The following is a 19,722-nucleotide window of genomic DNA, read 5'->3' on the forward strand; positions in this document are numbered from 1 at the left end:
GTCTACGAGCTTCACCTCCATGTCAAAAATCTCTCTTAGAATTTCTGGAAAGAGGAAGAAATTTGAGCAATACTATGACTTGGTTTCAAAATGAAAATGAAAGCTCAAGTTCATTTCTTTAGAAGTGGAGTTCCTTGTAAATGAATATTAATGACATTTTCATCGTTAGAGACTTTATATCAACCCACCACAGAATCTTTGGGAGGTATGCAAATATTGTCCTTGTGCTCAGAAACATATATGACAGAGCAAACAAGTGGTCCTCTGGGGCGCATCAGCACCAGGTGAAGTCAAAATGGCCCACCTGTACATTTAAAAAAACACTAAAATATCATAAAAAGCTTATGTTGACATGCTTTGGGATTCTTGGATTTCTGTTATTCTGTTTCTATTTTTAACATTTCTTTTTCAGGGAGAGAAAGTATTAGAACGATGTTTTGGGTAGGCAACAGTGTTAACCCAAACCTCTACTAGAATAAGAGGAACAAACCAAGGAGACTCTTTAGTGAAGACACAAATATCGCTCAATGACAGGAAGATGAAATAATTTTATACGTGAGTGCTATTGCTAAAAAGGTATAGTATCTACTGTGGAAGAACAGGATAGTTGCATAGGCGAAATATGAATATAATGGAGCGAAGGCCTTGAAACTAATAATAAAAAGAGAAAATGGATGAATGTAATGGAATGTTAAAGAAGAAAAACCATATGGTAAAAGCAAAAGACAAAGATCATTTTGAAGTACACAGATCAACTGCCAAGAATTCAAAGTGGGGATATGATCAGTAACTCATCTATGAAATGGTCCGTGTTGGAGCCAGATTTATAAATACACAAAACGTTGGAGCCAAGAGTGATCAGCTAATTGATCCTCCCGCATTTCACAAAGGAGGAAACTGAGATTCAGGAGGGTAGAGTGGTCTGCCTGAGGCCGAACAAGGGGTGAGGGGCACAGCTGGGACTGAAACCCAGACTGTAGACTCACAGCCCAAAGTCCTCTCCACACACTTCACTACTTCTTACTTAACAGGCGCTAGAGTGGTTCAGAAAAGGAGTCTGTCTGAGTGAAAGCGGTCGGAGAAAGTTTAAGCAGAGGGGACAAGAGGGGGTTCAGGCCTGGTAACAACAGAAGCCGAGGAAGGAAACCCAGCAGGAACATGCAGGCTATCACGGAGGAGGAAGGTGCTAGGCATGACCATCAGATTGAAAGCCCCTCCAATGGTCCAGGTCTGCAGTAAGAAATTAGCAGCAATGAGAAAACAAAGGGAGGTTGATGGGATTGATAGTGAGGAAGTGGGAGGATGGAAGCCAGAGGGTATTGAGGAGAACACGGTACTAAGGATATCGTGGTGATCCTCATAGAAATGGATACATTAGGGGAAGATAATTTTGGTAGGGCAGATGGTGAGCTCAATTTTAGACTTAACGAATTTCAGTGACAGCACAAGTTGATATTGCAGGGGGCACTCTGAGATACAGGGCTTGGTTTGGAGAAAGAAGTCAGTATTAGAGAAAAATCAGGATGACATTTTGACAGGAGCAACTGAAAGCATGGAACTATTACCAAACTGATTTGGGGAAAACTGTAGGGAAGCAGATTCGGGGGATGGGGAGACAAAATTAGGAGTTCAGTTTTGAACGTGCTTAGTTCGAGATCTCTATTAAACATTCAAGAGGAGATGTCAAACAGGCAATTACATATACCGTCTAGATTTCAGGACACAACTCGTCATCATGCCAAGGACATTTCTTTTCATTTTTATTTTAAAAGACTGGCACCTGAGCTCACATCTGTTGCCAATCTTCTTTTTTGTTTTTCCTTCTTCTTCTCCCCAAAGCCCCCCAGTACATAGTTGCATATTCTACTTGTAGGTCCTTCTGGTTCTGCTATGTGGGACGCCACCTCGGCATGGCTTGATGAGCGGTGCCATGTCTGTGTCCAGGATCAGAACTGGTGAGATCCTGGGCCACCGAAGTGGAGGGCGCAAATTTAACCACTTGGCCACAGGGCTGCCCCTGCAAAGAACATTTCAAACCAGGAGTCTGGACCAAAGGAGTAAGCACAGACAGAGAACAAGACCAAAGATCAAGCCCTGGGGCACCCTCACTTTCCCAGCCTTCTGTTTTCTAAGATGAGAGGGGATGACAATGCCTCCAGGTACTGGCCTCAGAACAGGAGGCAGGGAGGAGATATAAACACACACACACATTTTAAAGGCTCAAATAACCAGAATATTTTGTATTTTTTTAAATTTAAATGATTATGAGTTATTTAAAAACAGACCTTATAGACTATGCCATATGACCGGTACAGATGAACCCTAATCTCCCATCTTTGTGTATCTGCAGCAGTGAATTATGAACACAAGATCATTTTGCAAAATCCAAAAACTTCCCTTTGAAGCAAAGAAAAATTAAATAATATACAGCTTGGTTTTTTATTCATTTTAGTATATTCAGATTGTGTAGGGAAAAGAAGTAACCGATTATATATATATGATACATTTGGTATGCATTGAAGAAACTGACTATTCAATTAACTAGGGCGCTAAGTTCTCAAGTTCGCTAGTTATTTGGGAGTCTGCTAACTGACATAAATTGTAGGTGGCAAAAATTTTGCCATTTAAAAGTATAGATCAGTTTGTCCAATAAAATACCTGGGTTTCCCCTGGCATAGGATCTAGACATATGGCTAAAACTACATCTTTTCAACATGTAATTCATGTTACAGAGAGCCAGGCTAATATGTGAGGTCTCAGGTAGAGAATACTCTAACCCCAAAAGTGCTTATTCATTTGACTGGTAATCAAAAAGGCACTAATCTATTTACTTATTAAGAATAGAATTAAGAGTTCTGTGCTCCTCCCACAAAGAAATGACTGTGAAGGAAGTTACCACAGAAAGCTCTTCAGCAAGCAGTCAGGATAACATTCGCTTTGCCACCTGGAGTAAGACCTTAATGCTTAACATACAGAGGAAGGATATTTAGATATTGTGCTGAAAATGTATTTCTCACGGAATTCTACAGCTCACGGACTTCTAGTTATCACGTATTCTAACCTAATTTTATAGATGAGCAAACCAGAGACGGGGACTCCCCAAGGTCACAGCACTAGCTGGAAGAAGAGCCAGAACTAGAATCCAGGTCTCTTGACTCCCAAGAAGCTAAGAATGTGATAACAAACGAGGAAATGTTCGCAATTACTTCAAGATTGAAGGGAAAATGCTGAATGAATATTTTCATATCACATACAAGTATAAAAAGCCTAGTCATAGTTTTTATTGTTTTTTATTTTACTTTACTCTGTGTGAGTATTTCGCATGTTTGGCTTGTCGTTTTTCAGCAGTGACATAGACAATAAGTTAATTTTGTTAAATAATGATTCTTCTCATTTTTTCAACTAGTGTTTATTGAGTACCAGTTACAGAACAAACCAGATGAGTCCTCGCCCTCATGAAGTATGCACTCAGATGAGGCAGATAAACACCAAACAAGTAAGCAGGACAAACTGTCAGACAGTGCTATGAAGGACCCACAGAAAGGGAAGTGACAGGGAACAATAGGGAGGAACCTCTGTAGTATGGTGGCCAGGAAAAGCTTCATGCAAGCCTCCCTGAAAGATGAGACAGAGTCAGCTGCTCAAGGGCAGAGGACAAGCTATTCCAGGTAGCGAAAACAGCATGTGCAAAGGCCCTGTAGTGGGGGGAAAAAGTGCTACAATTTCAAGAAAGTTAGGAAAATAAATCTAGTGTGACTGAAACACAGTGGGTGAGGAAAAGAAAGGCCCAAGATGAGGTGAGGGAAACAGCAGGGAGGGCCAGATCCAGCAGGGCTGTGAGGAACCTGCAGAGTTGGATCTCAGTCCACATGCAACGGGAAAGCCATGGAAGTGTCTTAGGTCAGTATGTGACATAATCTGATATTTAGTTTTAAAAGATAAGCCTAGCTGTTCTATGAAAAATAAATTAACTAATCGTGGAGATGGAAATAAGTGGACAGATTAGTTACATATTTTAGAGGTAGAAATGACAGAGCTTGTTAATAAGATTGGATGTGGGCTGTGCGGGAAAAGAAGAGTCAAGGGTGACTTTCAAGTCTGGGGTTTGAGCGGCGAGGTAGACGGTGTTAACGTTTACTGCACTGGGTAAGAGAGTCTGAAGGCATTTCCCCAGAGAAATGACATAATCAGAACTGTGCTTTGGGGACTAACCCAAGCAGCAGACCTGTCATGAGCACAGTAAACAACTGTAAGACGAATCTAACAGTTAGCGATATGTTAACAGTTAACACATTGCTTGTTTGAACTGTGGCAGTGGTAGAGGAAGGGCAAGTGAGAAACACCTGAGTGGACGACTCACTGAATGTGGGGAGAGAAGGGGAGAGAAAGTCAAAACAGGCTCAGGTTTCAAGCCTGGATTATCTGGAGGAACAGGACAGGAGGAGCGGATCTGTGGGAAAAGGTGATGAGCTGACAGAGACATACAGAACCTGAGGTGCCAACAGCTCATCCAGGTGAAGACATCCCCTGGCAGGGGACGTAGGTCTGGAGTTTCAGTGAGGCCAGAATTGGAAATAAATATCGATCGCTGTCTACATTATGATAGTCGAAACCACAAAAGTAAGTCAGCTCTCTCCAGAAGATGGTATAAAGAATAAGAACAGAACCTTGGAAATGCTTACAGTTAAAAAGTGAGAGGAGGAAGGCAGGCCAGAACAGGAGCAACCAGATGGAGAGAAAGAGGAAAACCAGGAGAGTGAAGGGTCCTGGGAGCAGAAGAAAAGCAGAGTTTCAGGAAGGAAGGGAGAGTCCACCACAGCAGATATTGCCAACAGGTCAAAGAGAATGCTAGCAAAGAAAACCCCTCTAGATTTGGCAAAAAGGACAACACTGCCTACCTACGGAAAAGTGGCTTGGGCTTGAGGGCGGACAGAAGTCAGATAGTAAGCAATGTGACAGTCCAGTGAGGAGTAAAGTGCTGTTGCTTAAACAGGCCACAAGGCAGAAAGGAGGTTTTTTAGGATAAGATAGTATGACCCTAGGTAGAGAAGTAGTCACAAGAGTGTTTGAAACGGAAGTTAAAGATGAACAAGATGAAAGAAGAAGAATATCGGGAACAAAGAGTGGGGAGTTAGCCTGGGAAACAACACAGCGGGTGATGAGGAAGAGAACCGCATGGGAGCTGAGAGAAAAGATGAGGCTCTCACAGTCGACGTCCCGGTCCTTCTCACCTGCGCAAGAAATGAAGTCATATTCTAAGGATGAAGAACAGTACAAAGAATGTCCAAAATATGGACAAATATGTTGACGATTAAGTGGACCTCCAGGAAGTCCTAAAAAATTTAAACTCTGATTTAATTCAGAAAAGCCATAATTCCCTTATTGCAAAAAAAAAAAAAAAATCTTAGTTTCAAAACCATGCATTCAACTACTTTCTACCTTGTTATCTATGGTAAGGATCATTTATCTAGAAATTGTGATGATCCAAGTAAAATGAATAGGAAAATAAAAACATAAATATTCTTCTTTGTACCCACTATCTTTAAAGAAATGAATTATGAACAATATTTTAATAGTCCAAATTAAGTAATGACAACTAGCACAAAATAACACAGAAAAACAAAAAATAGGAAGCCTGTTTTCTATTCAGGCACAATTCCTCCCTTTCTGAATTTCACTAATACTTTCTTATGACATATATAACTTTGTCACTTTCTAGTTTATAATAGTTACTTGCTATTCTTTTCAGGAAACATTGAACCTACCAGGATTTGTATCTTGATAAATTGTTAAATGCCTACCCCACTCCTGTCTTATATTTTCACCCCTTTCTCTTATCTACTGATTTTACAGTCCCTGTCATAGCTGTGAATAAACAAGAGAAACCAAAAAAAGGTAAAGAAATACTCAGTCACAGAACTGATACCATTTAGTGGATGTTTAGGTTCAGCCTATGAATATATATGTGAATGTGTTCCTATCAAATGAGTGAGCCGACATGGGGAAGAGAGGATTATATGGATTCTGGCTGAGACATTTAAAAATTAAGTGATTATTAATGCAAATGGCATAGTTCCATCAACAGATTATTTTGTACCTTCCAGCCTCAGCTTCGACAGGTACTCAATAAAGCTTGACTAGCTGGATGAAAATGGTATAGAAATTTAACAAAAATAATAAAATAAAAAGAGGAAGAAAATAGGCAAGGAGTAAATTAAGAAAGCTAACTTATAAAAACTGGTCAGTAGTTCTAAGACCCAGTTATGCATAAAAATCATCTGGGAATTACAATCAATGAGGGTTGGGGTGACATCCAAGTTTCTCAAGTCCGCCCAGGGATTCTGCTGCAAGGCCAGGGTTAGGACTACCTCACCTTAGTGAAAAGAAGAGGCCTCCTGACAAGGGAAATCAAGCATGATGTAGAAATGCCAATGGAAGGAAATAAGGCAACTCACATCACAAAAGCCTGGGTAAATGAGACCCAAACAAAATGTTATACTATCCTTTGGTCATGTCATGCCAAACCTGCAATGTTCCCTTAAAAACAGAAACTGATGGAGACAGCCTGGAGAAAACTGACAACAGATGGAGCTGTTGTCATGATGACATGCTGCATTTCACAGAGATTAGGAATTGTCATCATTACAGAACACAGGACTGTTAAAAAGTAGAGAAAACAGAGCAGATAAACAGAGAGTAATATGAACTCAAGAATTCAGAATTCATCCAACTTCTCTTTAACTGTGTTTGGAAAATTTTTCACTGACATCTACAGGGAATTATTTTTTGTAACTGGCTTCCTGACTAAAGACAGCCTCTTCCAAGCCCGAGTTCAGCTGTCTATGACTAAGGGTGGAGGCATCGGAACAATTTTCTCCTCAGAGCATCAAGAAAACCTGTGGTTTACTGTTGACTTTTCAGCAAACAGTTGACCCTCAGAAATTTGAATTCAAGGGTCAGCCTAAAATCCCAGATGATACCTTTTTGTCAAAAGCCACATGAGCAGGAATGAACTCTGCAGGTGGGGCCTGCTTAGGTTGGCCGTAAGTCAGAAGTGGTGCCTTACTCGCCAAGTCATCCAGTTCAGCCTGGGACAGCTGGGTGACTTGGAGCCGGTCCCCGCCTATCCCAAGTGTTGGACGTTGAACAACTGCATAGCCGTTTCTGTAGCCCAGTGTCTGGCATCTATGAAATGCAGTTTTCTGAGGGAGAAAAGAAGTATGTCAATAACATTTTACAAATATTTGTCAGGCAAGAAAGCTAACTTTCAAAAATATTACAACTTAAACCTTTGCTTATAAACACCACAAACCTTATAGCTAAAAGGCTACCCTAGAAGGTTCTTGTATTTTAAGCTAAAACACTTGGCTAAGAACAAGGAGGGACGCAGCAGCCAGAGCTTAAAATAAAACTTAAAGCCCTGCTCCAGAATGCCCAACTGAATTACCAGCTCCCTTTTCACAAGAAACTAAAATATTATCTCATCTAAACTCTTAGGGCCAGCTCTGTAGCTGAGTGGTTAAGTTTGCCCTCTACTTTGGTGGCCTGGGGTTCGCCAGTTCAGACCCTGGGTGTGGACCTACATACCGCTGGTCAAGTCATGCTGTGGCAGCACCCCACATACAAGAACTAGAATGATCTAAAACTAGCATATTCAACTACGTACAGGAGCTTTGGGAAGAAAAAAAAAAGAGGAAGATTGGCAATAGTTGTTAGCTCAGGGCCAATCTCACCAAAAAGCATACTTTAAAAAATAAAATAAAATAAATAATAAACTCAATTTTTCACTAGTCTTCCCATGTTTTTCATCTTATCTGGTGGTCATAAACCCCAGGACCTAGAAGATCTGGTTCTGTGAAGTGAATTTTCGCCTGAAATGAAAGGCCCCTGTTACAATGACATTGACACAGTCATACTCCTTGGAAAGCAGGTAGATGCTATGTATTTAAAGTCTTAAACTCCATAATTCCACCCCTGATCCTTTATTTTAAGGATATAATCCAAAATTATGAGAAAGAACAATACACCCAAAGCCGACCATTATAATGTTAATTACAATAGTAAAACACTGGAAACAATGCAAAGACAAACATACAGTTAAATGACGGAAAACTCACTCCAAGGACCATTATGCAGTCATTAAATTAAAGACCATGTGGCAATCTCGGAAAACTGTTCACGATTTAATAAACCCAAAAAAGCAGCATATAAAATTATATGTGAACTACAATTACAAGCAAACACGTGCATGAAGACACTGGATTTGGAGAATGTTCTCTGTCTATATTATACATTTCTCAATTATGCTTTTTTTAAGCAAACATAGTTTTATAGTAATTGAGAAAAACAAAAGATTAAATATAAAAAGGAAAAAGTGGAAGGGAAAGATTTTGAAGGGCTGAGGAGACTAAAATGGTGACATAGGCGACCCCAGCCTCCTCATGTCTCCACAAAGATCAATGATTGGATTGCTACCCACAAACAAAAACAGCTCTGGAAGAGCTCTAGAGTCCACCTTTAGAAGGTTTTAGCCACACAGTGAAACAGAAAATTTCAGAATAACCCCAGAAGAAGAGAAAGAAAACAGCTTCATCTTGCTTGCATCATCCCATGCCCCAGGCCAGCATTCTTCAGTGCCAACAGGGAACTTCTCGGCTAGAAAGAGTTCCCCTTGCCAGGAAAGGAAGAGGAGAGTGAGCACCCAGCTTCTCCAGTCTTTTGGGGGCACTGTATGAAGGTCCCACTTCAGTTTCATCCCATGCAGATCGGGAAAGCATAGGTGTATAAAGCCAGCTAGGAACAAGGAGGAAAAGCAGTGGCGACTGGCAGCAGGCACTTAGTAGGAGCGACTGTGGTTCAGAGACCTGCTCAGCAGACAAACCCAGCAGATTTTGCCACTGACTCAAAGCCAATGGTCATCACAGACACAGCCACCATGTACTCTCTGCAGATTTCATCAGCCTTCAACTCACAGGTATTCATGTTTGCCGACACCAGCCACCTGCAGCCCTCCTCACTTCCTCCCCTACCCGTCCCCACGAGAGCCCAGGAACTCCACTGGCAGCCAGCTCAGGCCTCTGCAGCTGCTCAAGCGCAAGACGCCAGTATAGACCCCGCCCCCCTGCCTGACCCCCACTGCTATGCGTGTACTTGGAGCTAGCCCCTCCAGCAGTGCAATGGCACATGACCAGCCCAACCCCCATCAGTGGCTTCCACTGCAGTGTGCATGCCCAGGGGGAGAGTGTGCAGCCACAGGAGAGCACACTGACAGCCAGCGCCTCTGCAGCTGCCAGTGAGCTTAAAGTTGGCTCAGGTCCTTGTTGCCTGCTCTGGCCCTCACCACTATGTGTGCAATAGGCCCCTGCCACTACATAGGCACCTGTAGCTGGCTCCCTGCAGCCAAGTATGTGTACACCACTGGCTCTGGCCACCGCTACTGCTTGCGCTGGTCCCTAGCTGCTGGACCTGGAGGGACCAATGAAGACCATAACAGCCCTTGCAACCACTGTGGACCCCATGCAGTGCTTGCCAAGGACCACACAGTTGTTGATGCTGTAGACCCCAGTGGCCTGAGCTGAAGAGACATCACGGACCCTCCCCACCAACCCAGTGCTGCACACACCCCTGTACTTGGTGCCCTGAACCTCTAGGATCACAGCATGCTTCAGTGTGCTCGCATCCACAGGTGAAAGGCTGCCCTTACTGAAGTCAGTCCATAAAGTCTGGAAGACAGGACCACTTCTTCAAATGTGAAGACACCTATGCAAGAGATCACAAAGAATCAGGGTAATACAACTCCACTAAAAGAACACAGTAAATCTATAGTAACTGGCCCCAAAGAAATGGAGAACCAGGAATTGCCTGATAAAAAAAATTCAAAATAACCGTCCTAAAGATGCTCAGGGAGCTACAAGAGAATACAGATAAACAATTTAGTGATCTCAGGAAAATGATACAAGAAGAAAATGAGAAGTTCAACAAAGAGATAGAAAACACAAAAAAGAGCCAAACAGAAATTTTAGAGCTGAAGAATACAAGTGAACTGAAGAATTCAATAGCAGCTTCAACAGAAGCCTTGAACAAGCAGAAGAAAGAATCAATGAGCTAGAAGACAAATCAATTGAAATTATCCAATAAGAGGAGAAAAAAGGAAAAAGAATGAAGAAAGCCTACAGGACTTATGGAACACCAACAAAAGAAACAATGATGTATCACTGAAGTCTCAGAAGGAGAAAAGAGGGAGAAAGTAGTACAAAGCTTATCTAAAGAAATAATGGCTAAGAACTTCCAAAACCTGGGGAGGGATTTGGACTTCCAAGTTCATGAAGCCAATAGGTCAAGATTTCAATCCAAAATGATCTTCTCCAAGACACATAATAATAAAATTGCCTAAAATCAAAGATAGAATTTTAAAAGCAGTAAAAGGAAAAAAAAAATTCTCTCATACAAGGGAACCTCCATAGGGCTATCAGTGGATTTCTCAGCAGAGACCTTGCAGGCAAAGAGAGAGTGGGATGACCTATTCAAAGTACTGAAGGAAAGAGACTGCCAACCAAGAATACTTCACCCAGAAAACTAGTCTTTCAGAAATGAAGGCGAGATAAAGACTTGCCCCAGTAAACAAAAGCTGAAGGAATTCATCACCACTAAACCTGCCTTACAAGAAATCCTGAAAGGAGTTCTTCAAGCTGAAACAAAAAGGTGTTAATTATTAACATGAAAATATATAACACACTGGTAAAGGTAAGCATAGAGTCAGATTCAGAATACCCTAACACTGCAATATAGTGACGTGTTAACTACCTAACTCTAGTGTAAAGGTCAAAGGAAAACAGTATTAAAAACAGCTATAGCTTCGACAATTTGTCAATGGATACACAACATAAAAAAATGTAAATGATGACGTACAAAACATGAAGGGAGGAGAGTAAAAGAGCAGTTTTTGTATGTGATCAAATTTGAATGGCTAACAGCATAAAAGAGTGTTTTATATATATATATATATATATACACACACACACGTATATATGTATGTATGTTTTATGTAAGCCTCATTGTAACCATAAAGAAAAACCTACAGTAGAATCACAAAAGATGAAGAGAAGAGAATTCGAACATACCACTACGGAAAATCATCAATTCACAAAGGAAGGCAGCAAGAGAGGAAGAAAGAAACAAGGGAACTACAAAACAGCCAGAAAACAGTAAGATGGCATTAGGAAGTCCTTTACCTACCAATAATTTCTCTAAATGTAAATGAACTGAATTCTCCAATCAAAAGGCAAGCTGGATGGATTTAAAAAAACAAGACCCAAATACACGATGCTTACAAGAGACTCACTTCAGTTTTAAGGACACACAGGCTGAAACTGAAGGTATAGAAAAAGACATGCCATGCAAGTGGAAACAGAAAAAGAGCAAGGGTAGCTATACTTATATCACACAAAACAGACTTTAAGAAAAAAATGGTAACAAGACACAAAGATGATCATTATATGATGAAAAGGGGGTCAATTCATCAAGAAGATGGAACAATTGTAATATATATGCACTCAACATCAAAGCTCCTAAATATATTAAGGAAATGCTTACAGATCAGAAGGGAAAAGCAGACAACAAACCAATAATAGCAGGAGACTTCAATACCCCACTTTCAACAATAGATATATCAGCCAGATAGAAAATAAAAAAAAAACATGACTTGAACCATACTTTGGATCAAACAGACCTAACAGTCATATATAGAATAATCCATCCAACAGCAGCAGAATACACACTCTTCTCAAGTACACACAGAACATTCTCCAAGATAAATCATATGACAGGTCACAAAACAAGTCTCAACAAATTTAGTAAGACTGAAATCACACCAAGTATCTTTTCTGACCACAATGGTATGAAAACAGAAATAAATAACAGAAAGAAACCTGGAAAATTTACAAACGTGAAAATTGAACAACACACTCCTGAACAGCCAACAGGTCAAAGAAGAAATCAAAGGGGAAAAAACAAATATCTTGAAAAAAACAAAAATGGAAGCACAACATTTGAAAACCAACAGGACGCTGTAAAAGCAGTTCTAAGAGGGAATTTTAAGATAAATGAGTGCATTAAGAAACAAGAAAGATCTCAAATAAACCACCTCACTTTATACTTCAAGGAACTAGAAAAAGAACTAAGCCCAAAGTTAGGAGAAGGAAGAAAATAACAAAGATCAGAGCAGAAATAAATGAAATATAGACTAGAAAAATGATTGAAAAGATTAATGAAACTAAGAGCTGGTGTTTTGAAAAGAAACAAAATGACAAACCTTTAGCTAGACTATTTAAGAAAAAAAGAGAGAAGACTCAAAGAAAACAGAAATGAAAGAGGAGACACTACAACAGATACCACAGAAATAAAAACAATCATGAGAGACTACTATGAACAAGCATATGCCAACAAACTGGATAACTTAGAAGAAACGGATAAATTCCTAAAAAGATACAACCTACCAAGACTGAATCATGAAGAAACAGAAAATCTGCACAGACCAGTAAAGAGACTGAATCAGTAATCAAAAACCTCCCAACAGAGAAAAGCCCAGGACCAGATGGTTTCACTGATGAAACCCACCAAACATTTAAAGAAAAATTAATGCCACTCCTTCTCAAGCTCTTCCAAAAAACTGAAGAGGCGGGAACACTCACAAATTCTTTTTTGTTTTAAAGATTGGCACCTGAGCTAACAACTGTTGCCAATCTTCTTTTTTTTTTCCTTCTTCTTCTTTTCCCCAAATCCCCCCAGTACACAGTAGTATAGCAAAATTCCAATGACATTTTTCACAGAAATAGAAAAAAAAATCCTAAAATTTGTATAGAGACACAAATGACCCCAAATAGCCAACGCAATCCTGAGAAAAAAACAAAGCTGGAGTCATCACACTTCCTGATTTCAAACTACACTGCAAAGCTACAGAAATCAAAACAGCACGGTACTGTCATAAAAACAGACACACAGACCAATGGAACAGAATCAAGAGTGCAGAAATAAACTCTTGAATATATGGGCAATTAATCTTTGACAAGGGAGTCAAAAACACACAATGGGGTCAGGATAGTCTCTTCAAAATAAATGGTGTTGGGAAAACTGGATAATCACATGCAGAAGGATGAAACTGGACCCCTATCTTACACCACTCAAGAAAACTAACTCAAAATGAATTAGACTTAAACATAAGACCTGAAACCAAAACTCTTAGAAGAAAACATAGGGGGAAAGCTCCTTGACGTTGTTCTTGGCAACAATTTTTTGGATATGACATCAAAAGCATACGAAACAAAAGCAAAAATAAATAAATGGGACTACATCAAACTAAAAAGCTTCCACACAGCAACATAAACAATCAACAAAATGAAAAGGCAGCCTATGGAATGGGAGAAAACATGTGCAAACGATATATCTGATAAGGGGTTAATATAGATATAATGGAATATTATTCAGTCATGAGGAAGAAAGAAATCCTGCCATTTACGACAACTTGGATGAAACTTGAGGGCATTATGCCAAGTAAAATAAGTCAGAAAGAGAAAGACAAATATTGTATGATCTCATTATATGTGGAATCTAAAAAAGCCAAACTCAAAGAAACAGAGAGCAGAGTGGTGGTTACCAGGGGCTAGGAGGTGGAAGAAATGGGGAGATACTGGGCAAAGGGCACAAACTTCCAGTTTCTTCAGTTACAAGATGAAAGAGTTCCAAGGATCCAATGTACCACATGACGATTACAGCTAATAATACTGTACTATATACTTGAAAGTTAAGAGAGTAGATCTCAAATGTTCTCACCAAAAAAAAGAAACGGTAATTATGTGACAGGACAGTGGCATTAGCTAATGCTATCTGGTAATCATTTTGCAAAACATAAGTGTATCAAATCAACCGGTTACTCACTTGAAACTTACACAGTGTTGTATGTCAATTATATCTCAATAAAACTGGAGGAAAAAGTGGAAAGGAAAACTGGAGGTTATGTTAGGTTGATGGAATATTTTTTCCTTTTTCTGTTCTGTGCAATGTTAGGTTACTTTTTAAATCATATATATACACACACATATAAATATATAGACATAAATATAAAATTGAGGATTAATCATAAGATTTTTTTTTAAGAAAAAATGACTTACCTACCTCCTAGTTTCTTTGCAGCCCAACCTACCATTTTCAAGATCTGTACTAGCATAAAAGATACAATAGAGTAAACTTCTTCTGCTAAAAGAGTTATAGACTGTGGACCTTTTTTTGGGGTCACAGGTTCAGGGTCACAAACCAGTTGAAAGGACTGCTCCAGATGCATAACACACACAACTTAGAACAAAGTGGGCTGAGCTGACGTCTTCACTGGGTAACTCGGATAACTTCAAGCTCCTTTTCTTCCACCTCTAAGGACAGAAGCAACATCAGCTGCTTCGTTTGCTTTCCCGTTTTTTTTCTCTACCATCACTCAACTATATGATCTTTATCGGTGGAGCCTCATGAGCACCCCAGGCAGGGCAACCTCAGGCCCCCTGACCTTTCTTAGTCATTATGGTCACCTCTGAATGACTTGAGAGTTAGACACACCTAGTCCTTCAGTGCTGAAGACAATGACTATGTTTTTTAAATCTCAAATAAGTAAATGGGTTGGCACTTGGCCAGTGTATTTAAAATATGAAAGGGCTCCACTGCATAGCTCATCTTACTTGTAGTATGGCAATATATGTTCTCAGAGACTGGCACCTCCAGTCCACACCTCTGTAACCCCCAAATCAACTCAACCCTGCCTTGTGGGTAACCCACACTCACCACCACCAAATGCTCAGGTGGCTCCTGCACAGGGCAGGAATGTGCCTACAACATTTTCTAAATTACATAAAACTGAAAAGTTCACGGCAGTGAAAAATCTATGATGCTGTCCTAATGCAAGAATAATTACAAAGAAGAGATTCAGAATCCAAATCCTTTCACCAGCCTTTCAATTTCAACTCATTCTCTCAAAGAAGATAAATTGACTACATATTTTGTCCTACCTTTATGACCACGGAGAGAAACCTATAAATTCTGAAACTATATAAATATAAAATATTATGGCCTCATCTATGATAATCAGCCTACTGAATCTCAATATTGATCTTCCAACATATATTTCAATAACCCCGTTAAAATTAAATACTAAATAATTTTGTCAGTTAAACTATGTCAGGAGAAAAAAACAAGCATTATTTTTCCTCTTCAATTTCGTCTAGCGAACACAACTAAAAACACTTAAGGTAGGAAAGGAGCAAAACAAAATCTAAACAGGAATCTTTTACAAAAATCTTAGAACAAAAAGAATAGGGCTGGAGGAAGGAAAAACACAACTTGTCAATTGTGGTTGAAGGAACTGGAATGGAATTCTCTCCCACAAAGCAGGGAAGGCCGGTTTGGGAGGAAGACAGGCAAGGGTTGAAAGTCTAACTTTTGGAGAAACAGCAACTAAGAAAGAAGATAAAACAAGAATGAGAAGGTGACACTAGATTGTAGAACAGGCAGAAGTGCTGGACAGAAAAGGGATGGGGTTGGGCAGAAGCATAAATGAGAAGGGTGGAGATTGCGGAAAAGGACCAGGCAGGAGAGAAGAGAATGAGTGGAAATGATAAGACAGGAAATGGAGCTGGGAATGGGAAGGATTACTGGGTCCAGGATTCAGAAGAGGAAGGAGGAGGGGCGGGAATGATGGGCCTGGGGAGTGGGTGGGATGGGGTTGTGGGAATAAGGATGAAGATGTAGAGAGGCTGAGTGGGAGAAGGGGACGAGGCTAGGGGGCGGGGGTAGTGCTAAGGAAGACGCTAGGCAGAGACGGGTAGGGTGTGGGAGAATGAGCTAGGGAGAGGACTTAGAACTTGGGAGTAAGGAGGGGAAAACCGTGATCTAGAGGGAACAGAGGCCGGGGCTACAGGAGCAGAGCAGCAAGGAAGAACGCGGCTCCGAGGATGAGAAGGAACGAGGCCAAAGACTGCCAGTGTGGAGTGGAAACACTAGAGAGGGAGGGAGTGGAGGGCAAAGCACGGGAGAGAGAGGATGAGGCTGGGTCTGGGAGGACGACAAATGCGGCAGAGAAGAGGGAACAGGGCACCAGTTTGAAGGGAGAGAGGACAATCGTGGGTGCAGGAGAACAGAGGTGCACCACGCGGCCAGCCCGTCGAGGCCGCCGGGCAGCGGGGACAGGTGGGGGCCGGCAGAGAAGTCCTCACCGTGGAGTCCTTAAAGGACATGCCCGGGAGAAAGGGCAGGCCATGCACGGGGTTGGACGCCATCGCAGCCGCTCTTGCCGCCGCCACCTGGGTCGGGTTTTGTCCTCCCCAGTTGCCCGGGCGACGAGGCGCGTCCGCCGGCTTCCTGAAGCTCCATGGCAATGCCAAACATCCTGCGCGCCCGCGAGGGGAGGGCGGGGCCGGAGGCGCTGGCGTGACAGGTCTGCGCGTGCGCCGCCTGGGGGCTTCGCGTTCTCGCGGTAAGTGGCCGACGAGAAAGGGGAGGGGCTGGCGGGCGTTGGGGACTGGTCCCGCCCTCCCCGCTCCAGCCGCAGAGATTTGGGAGCTGGTGATATGGAGACGCTGGTTCTCGCGGTGCAGTCCAGGGGTCTTAGCCGCCTTGAGATGGGTTACGGTAGAAGGGACGTTGCCTTCTTTCCCACCCCACTTCCCGCCGCGCCCCGCCTGCGCCGTGAGCTCACGCCCTCTGCTCCCAACTCTGGGAAAAGGGCCCCTTGTCCCAGTTCACACTGTGATGTGAATGGTTGCTTCCAGTCAAAGTGTTACCTACCCGGGACCGTGCTTCTTGGGGGCAGGGGCTGTGGATTATTCATGGTTGTATCTCTGCGGGTCAAGGATGTAACTGATGCATCCATCTGGTCCCTAATCCTCCCACAGCCCCATTATCTTTTTTCCGTCTTCGCCTTTCTTTATTCTACTTTATATTTTTTGTTCAATCTCCGCAGTTATGCACCTTCTCAGTTCTTGTAGGCCGGGCCTTGCATATCGGCCTCAGGACACTCAGTGTTTGTTGACTGAAGAGCTACACGGTGCTCATTCTCACTTCTGATCTCTAGTGTATGCCTCCCTGCAGCGGCCAGGAAAATCAGGACCAAATAAGTCATAAGAAAGAACGAAATAAGTGAGGTGAACTGTTGTCAGGATTGTAGCTGTTCTCGTCTCTGGCGCTTTTTACGAAACCTGTTTAAATTATCATTCCTTAAAAGAAATGCAATCCTGTTCCTGAAACATTTTCAGGAAAGAAAAAAAAAAAAGCTATCCGTCAGCGCTAAGGAACTTAGAAATAAAAACAAAAAGTAAGCAAAACCCGGGTGCCCACACATTGGATTCGTTAGGTCTGAAACGGGGCTCAGGAATCTGATTTTTGCCACAGCTATTTCTGATAAGCCAGTTTAGGAACGTGAGTGGCAGGCCTGACACAGAAGGCAGGTCTCCGTGTCATGGATCGTTTTACTGCCAATACAGACAGCTACTTTAGTTTTCTTGCTGCTTCTCAGAGCAAATCTCCCTGTTGGGTTTCACTAGTAGGCCTCGAGCTCAGGGGGCCCAGGACGTGAATCCCTTGGTGGCACCTGAAGTAGTTACTGGTGGCTGTCTACCACACTCTGCCCAAAGTTTCCTGTCTACTAACTCTTCCTCTCCCCTTACTACTTCTATTTTCCATTCTTGTCCTTTTTATTTTTTTCACCTTTTAAATTTTTCATTTGTTATTGGTCTACTACCTCAATGCAGGCATTGAATACATGTTTTTAAAATCAGTGAATTGCTTAGCATCGTTGAAGTTACTGAAAACTTTAAAAGTATGTGTCCATTGCATTATACCGTAGCCACTGACCTAGGGTGGAAGCCAGCCACCAGGAGAATATTTCAAGATGGCAAGTTCAACCTTCGAAGAGAAGATGCCTCTCCCACTTTGCTCCACCTCACTGATGCTGAGTACCCAGAATCACGGGTGACTATCGTCTTTGCCAACTCTTCATGATAGCCGTGAACTCTGTCGACGAAAATAACCCATAACCAATCTATAAATGAAAATTTGGGTGAGTTTATTCTGAGCTTAAATCTTAGGATTATAACCCGGGAGAGTCTTTCCACAAAGGAACAGAGCACTCCAAAGAAGTGGGGGTATACAGGGTGGTTATATACCCTCAAAGAGTATGTTTCACATATGATTGAAATGCCCCTTTCACAATAGTCACGAGGCTGCTCTGTCAGCACAGCGATTGATGGAAACGGCAGATAGGTCTGCTGTCTCAGTGAACGCCGCGCGGTGGCAGATGTGTTGCCTCGGGCTGGGGGGGTCACAGATGAGCGCTGCACTCGGTTCCCAGCCTAAAGAAAGATGCTTAATCTTTAAGGAGATGCCAACATTGGGAGGGAGAGGGATGTTGCACCTTTATCTCAAGGGCCTTTGCTCTTGACATAGGGAATCTCTAAAGCGGATATACAGTGCACGCTCAACAGCCTTGGTCAGGCCCTTTTGGAAAGATAGGGTCAGGCCAAATTAGGTTTACACCAAATGGCTTCCTCATATACTCCAATATATCCTATTACTTGCCATTTTTATTTGTTATACGATCCCTCCCTCCCTCTCCCTTAATAAAAGTAAATCCATGGCATTAGGGTACACTTTGAAGAGCCTTCTGGGCTACTGCACACTGCACGGTCTCTATCCCCTGGTTGGGTAGGGAAGGAGCCCATGGAGGCTGGAAATGGTGAGTCACGTGAAAGCCTATTGTCCACTGTGGCATCTGTTTTCATTTGGAGTGCCCTCTGCTCAAATGCCTTTCTTTCCCAGAAGAGCACACTAGTTACTTGGTTAACAGAGTGGATTTTAACTACTTTCCCACCCTAGAAATGCTTGATGAAGAAAACTTCTCTTGGTCTGTGGCCTCGTAAAAATGCCATCACCTCTGAGGAGGGGAAGCCAGGCAGTGCCGCATCAGTGCTCAAAAGCACAGGGACAGGTCTGTGAAGGAGGAGAGAAAAAGGCAGGGTTTCAGAAAACTTCTTGGACCCTGAGAAGGTTTGGTGTGAGAAAGACTTTATGTCCCATTTCTCCCTGTCGTGACCACTCCACATGGATGTGCTTCCGTCTGTCCTCGCCGTTTCCTATGTTGTGGAATATATGGGAGGGAGCAGGAATGTGACCGCCCCTGGCAGCTGGAGTAGAAAGTGTCATGGTTTGAAGGCTGTGCATTAAGCCTGGACTCAGAAGACCACAGAGACGGTGCATGACCTTAGCAGGTGTTGCAAAGCTTGGGGAATGGCAAAAATGGAAAGAGCAGCCTGAAGGCGAAGCCCAAAAGAGGGCCTCATGGTGGATGACGGCTCCCAGGAACTCCTGATGGGAGATGTCAGACTTACAGAGGCTATAAGCAGTCACCAAAAATAAACATTTCAGCTTCACCCAGAATTTGTTTTCAGTCCTGTGACATTCTTATTCTTCAGTACCTAAAATCACAGGACAAATATCAAGCACACGTGTGTGTGTACAGACATGTGTGTGCATGCATGTGTGTGTGTGTGTGTCTCCTGGCTATTTCTGCAGTGATTTGGTGCTCTGCTTCCCTCTGCTGGATAGAAGTGGTACAGCACAGTTTCTGGAAAACAAACCAAATTAATTACGCACCTGTAGGTTTGAACGGGCTGGGGGTGTGGTGAGTGAGTG

The 19,722-nt window shown here is 42.2% G+C and overlaps 1 protein-coding gene across 11 annotated transcripts in view; it reads right to left on the reverse strand.

The window, feature by feature from the left end:
- EFHC1 (EF-hand domain containing 1) overlaps positions 1-16,449 on the reverse strand; it is a 76,417-nt gene extending 59,968 nt beyond the window's left edge. Inside the window, exons 1-4 of one of the 11 annotated variants that reach the window (XM_070514771.1) lie at positions 16,251-16,383; positions 9,623-9,759; positions 7,067-7,202; positions 1,781-2,017 (exon numbers count right to left, since the gene is read on the reverse strand). Coding sequence is in view for 8 of the 11 variants with exons in the window: in XM_014834672.3 (XP_014690158.2) it covers positions 6,981-7,202; positions 16,251-16,313 (285 nt within the window). In the remaining 3 variants the exon portion in view is untranslated. Of the gene's footprint in view, positions 1-1,780; positions 2,018-6,980; positions 7,203-8,972; positions 9,077-9,622; positions 9,760-16,250 lie in introns of those variants that run through there. The other 10 variants (XM_070514770.1, XM_070514769.1, XM_070514767.1 and 7 more) reach the window with 10 other exon arrangements.
- Positions 16,450-19,722: the final 3,273 nt, after the last annotated feature.

The sequence above is a fragment of the Equus asinus genome, chromosome 8 (assembly GCF_041296235.1).
Source record: "Equus asinus isolate D_3611 breed Donkey chromosome 8, EquAss-T2T_v2, whole genome shotgun sequence".
NCBI classification, from domain to species: Eukaryota; Metazoa; Chordata; class Mammalia; order Perissodactyla; family Equidae; genus Equus; species Equus asinus.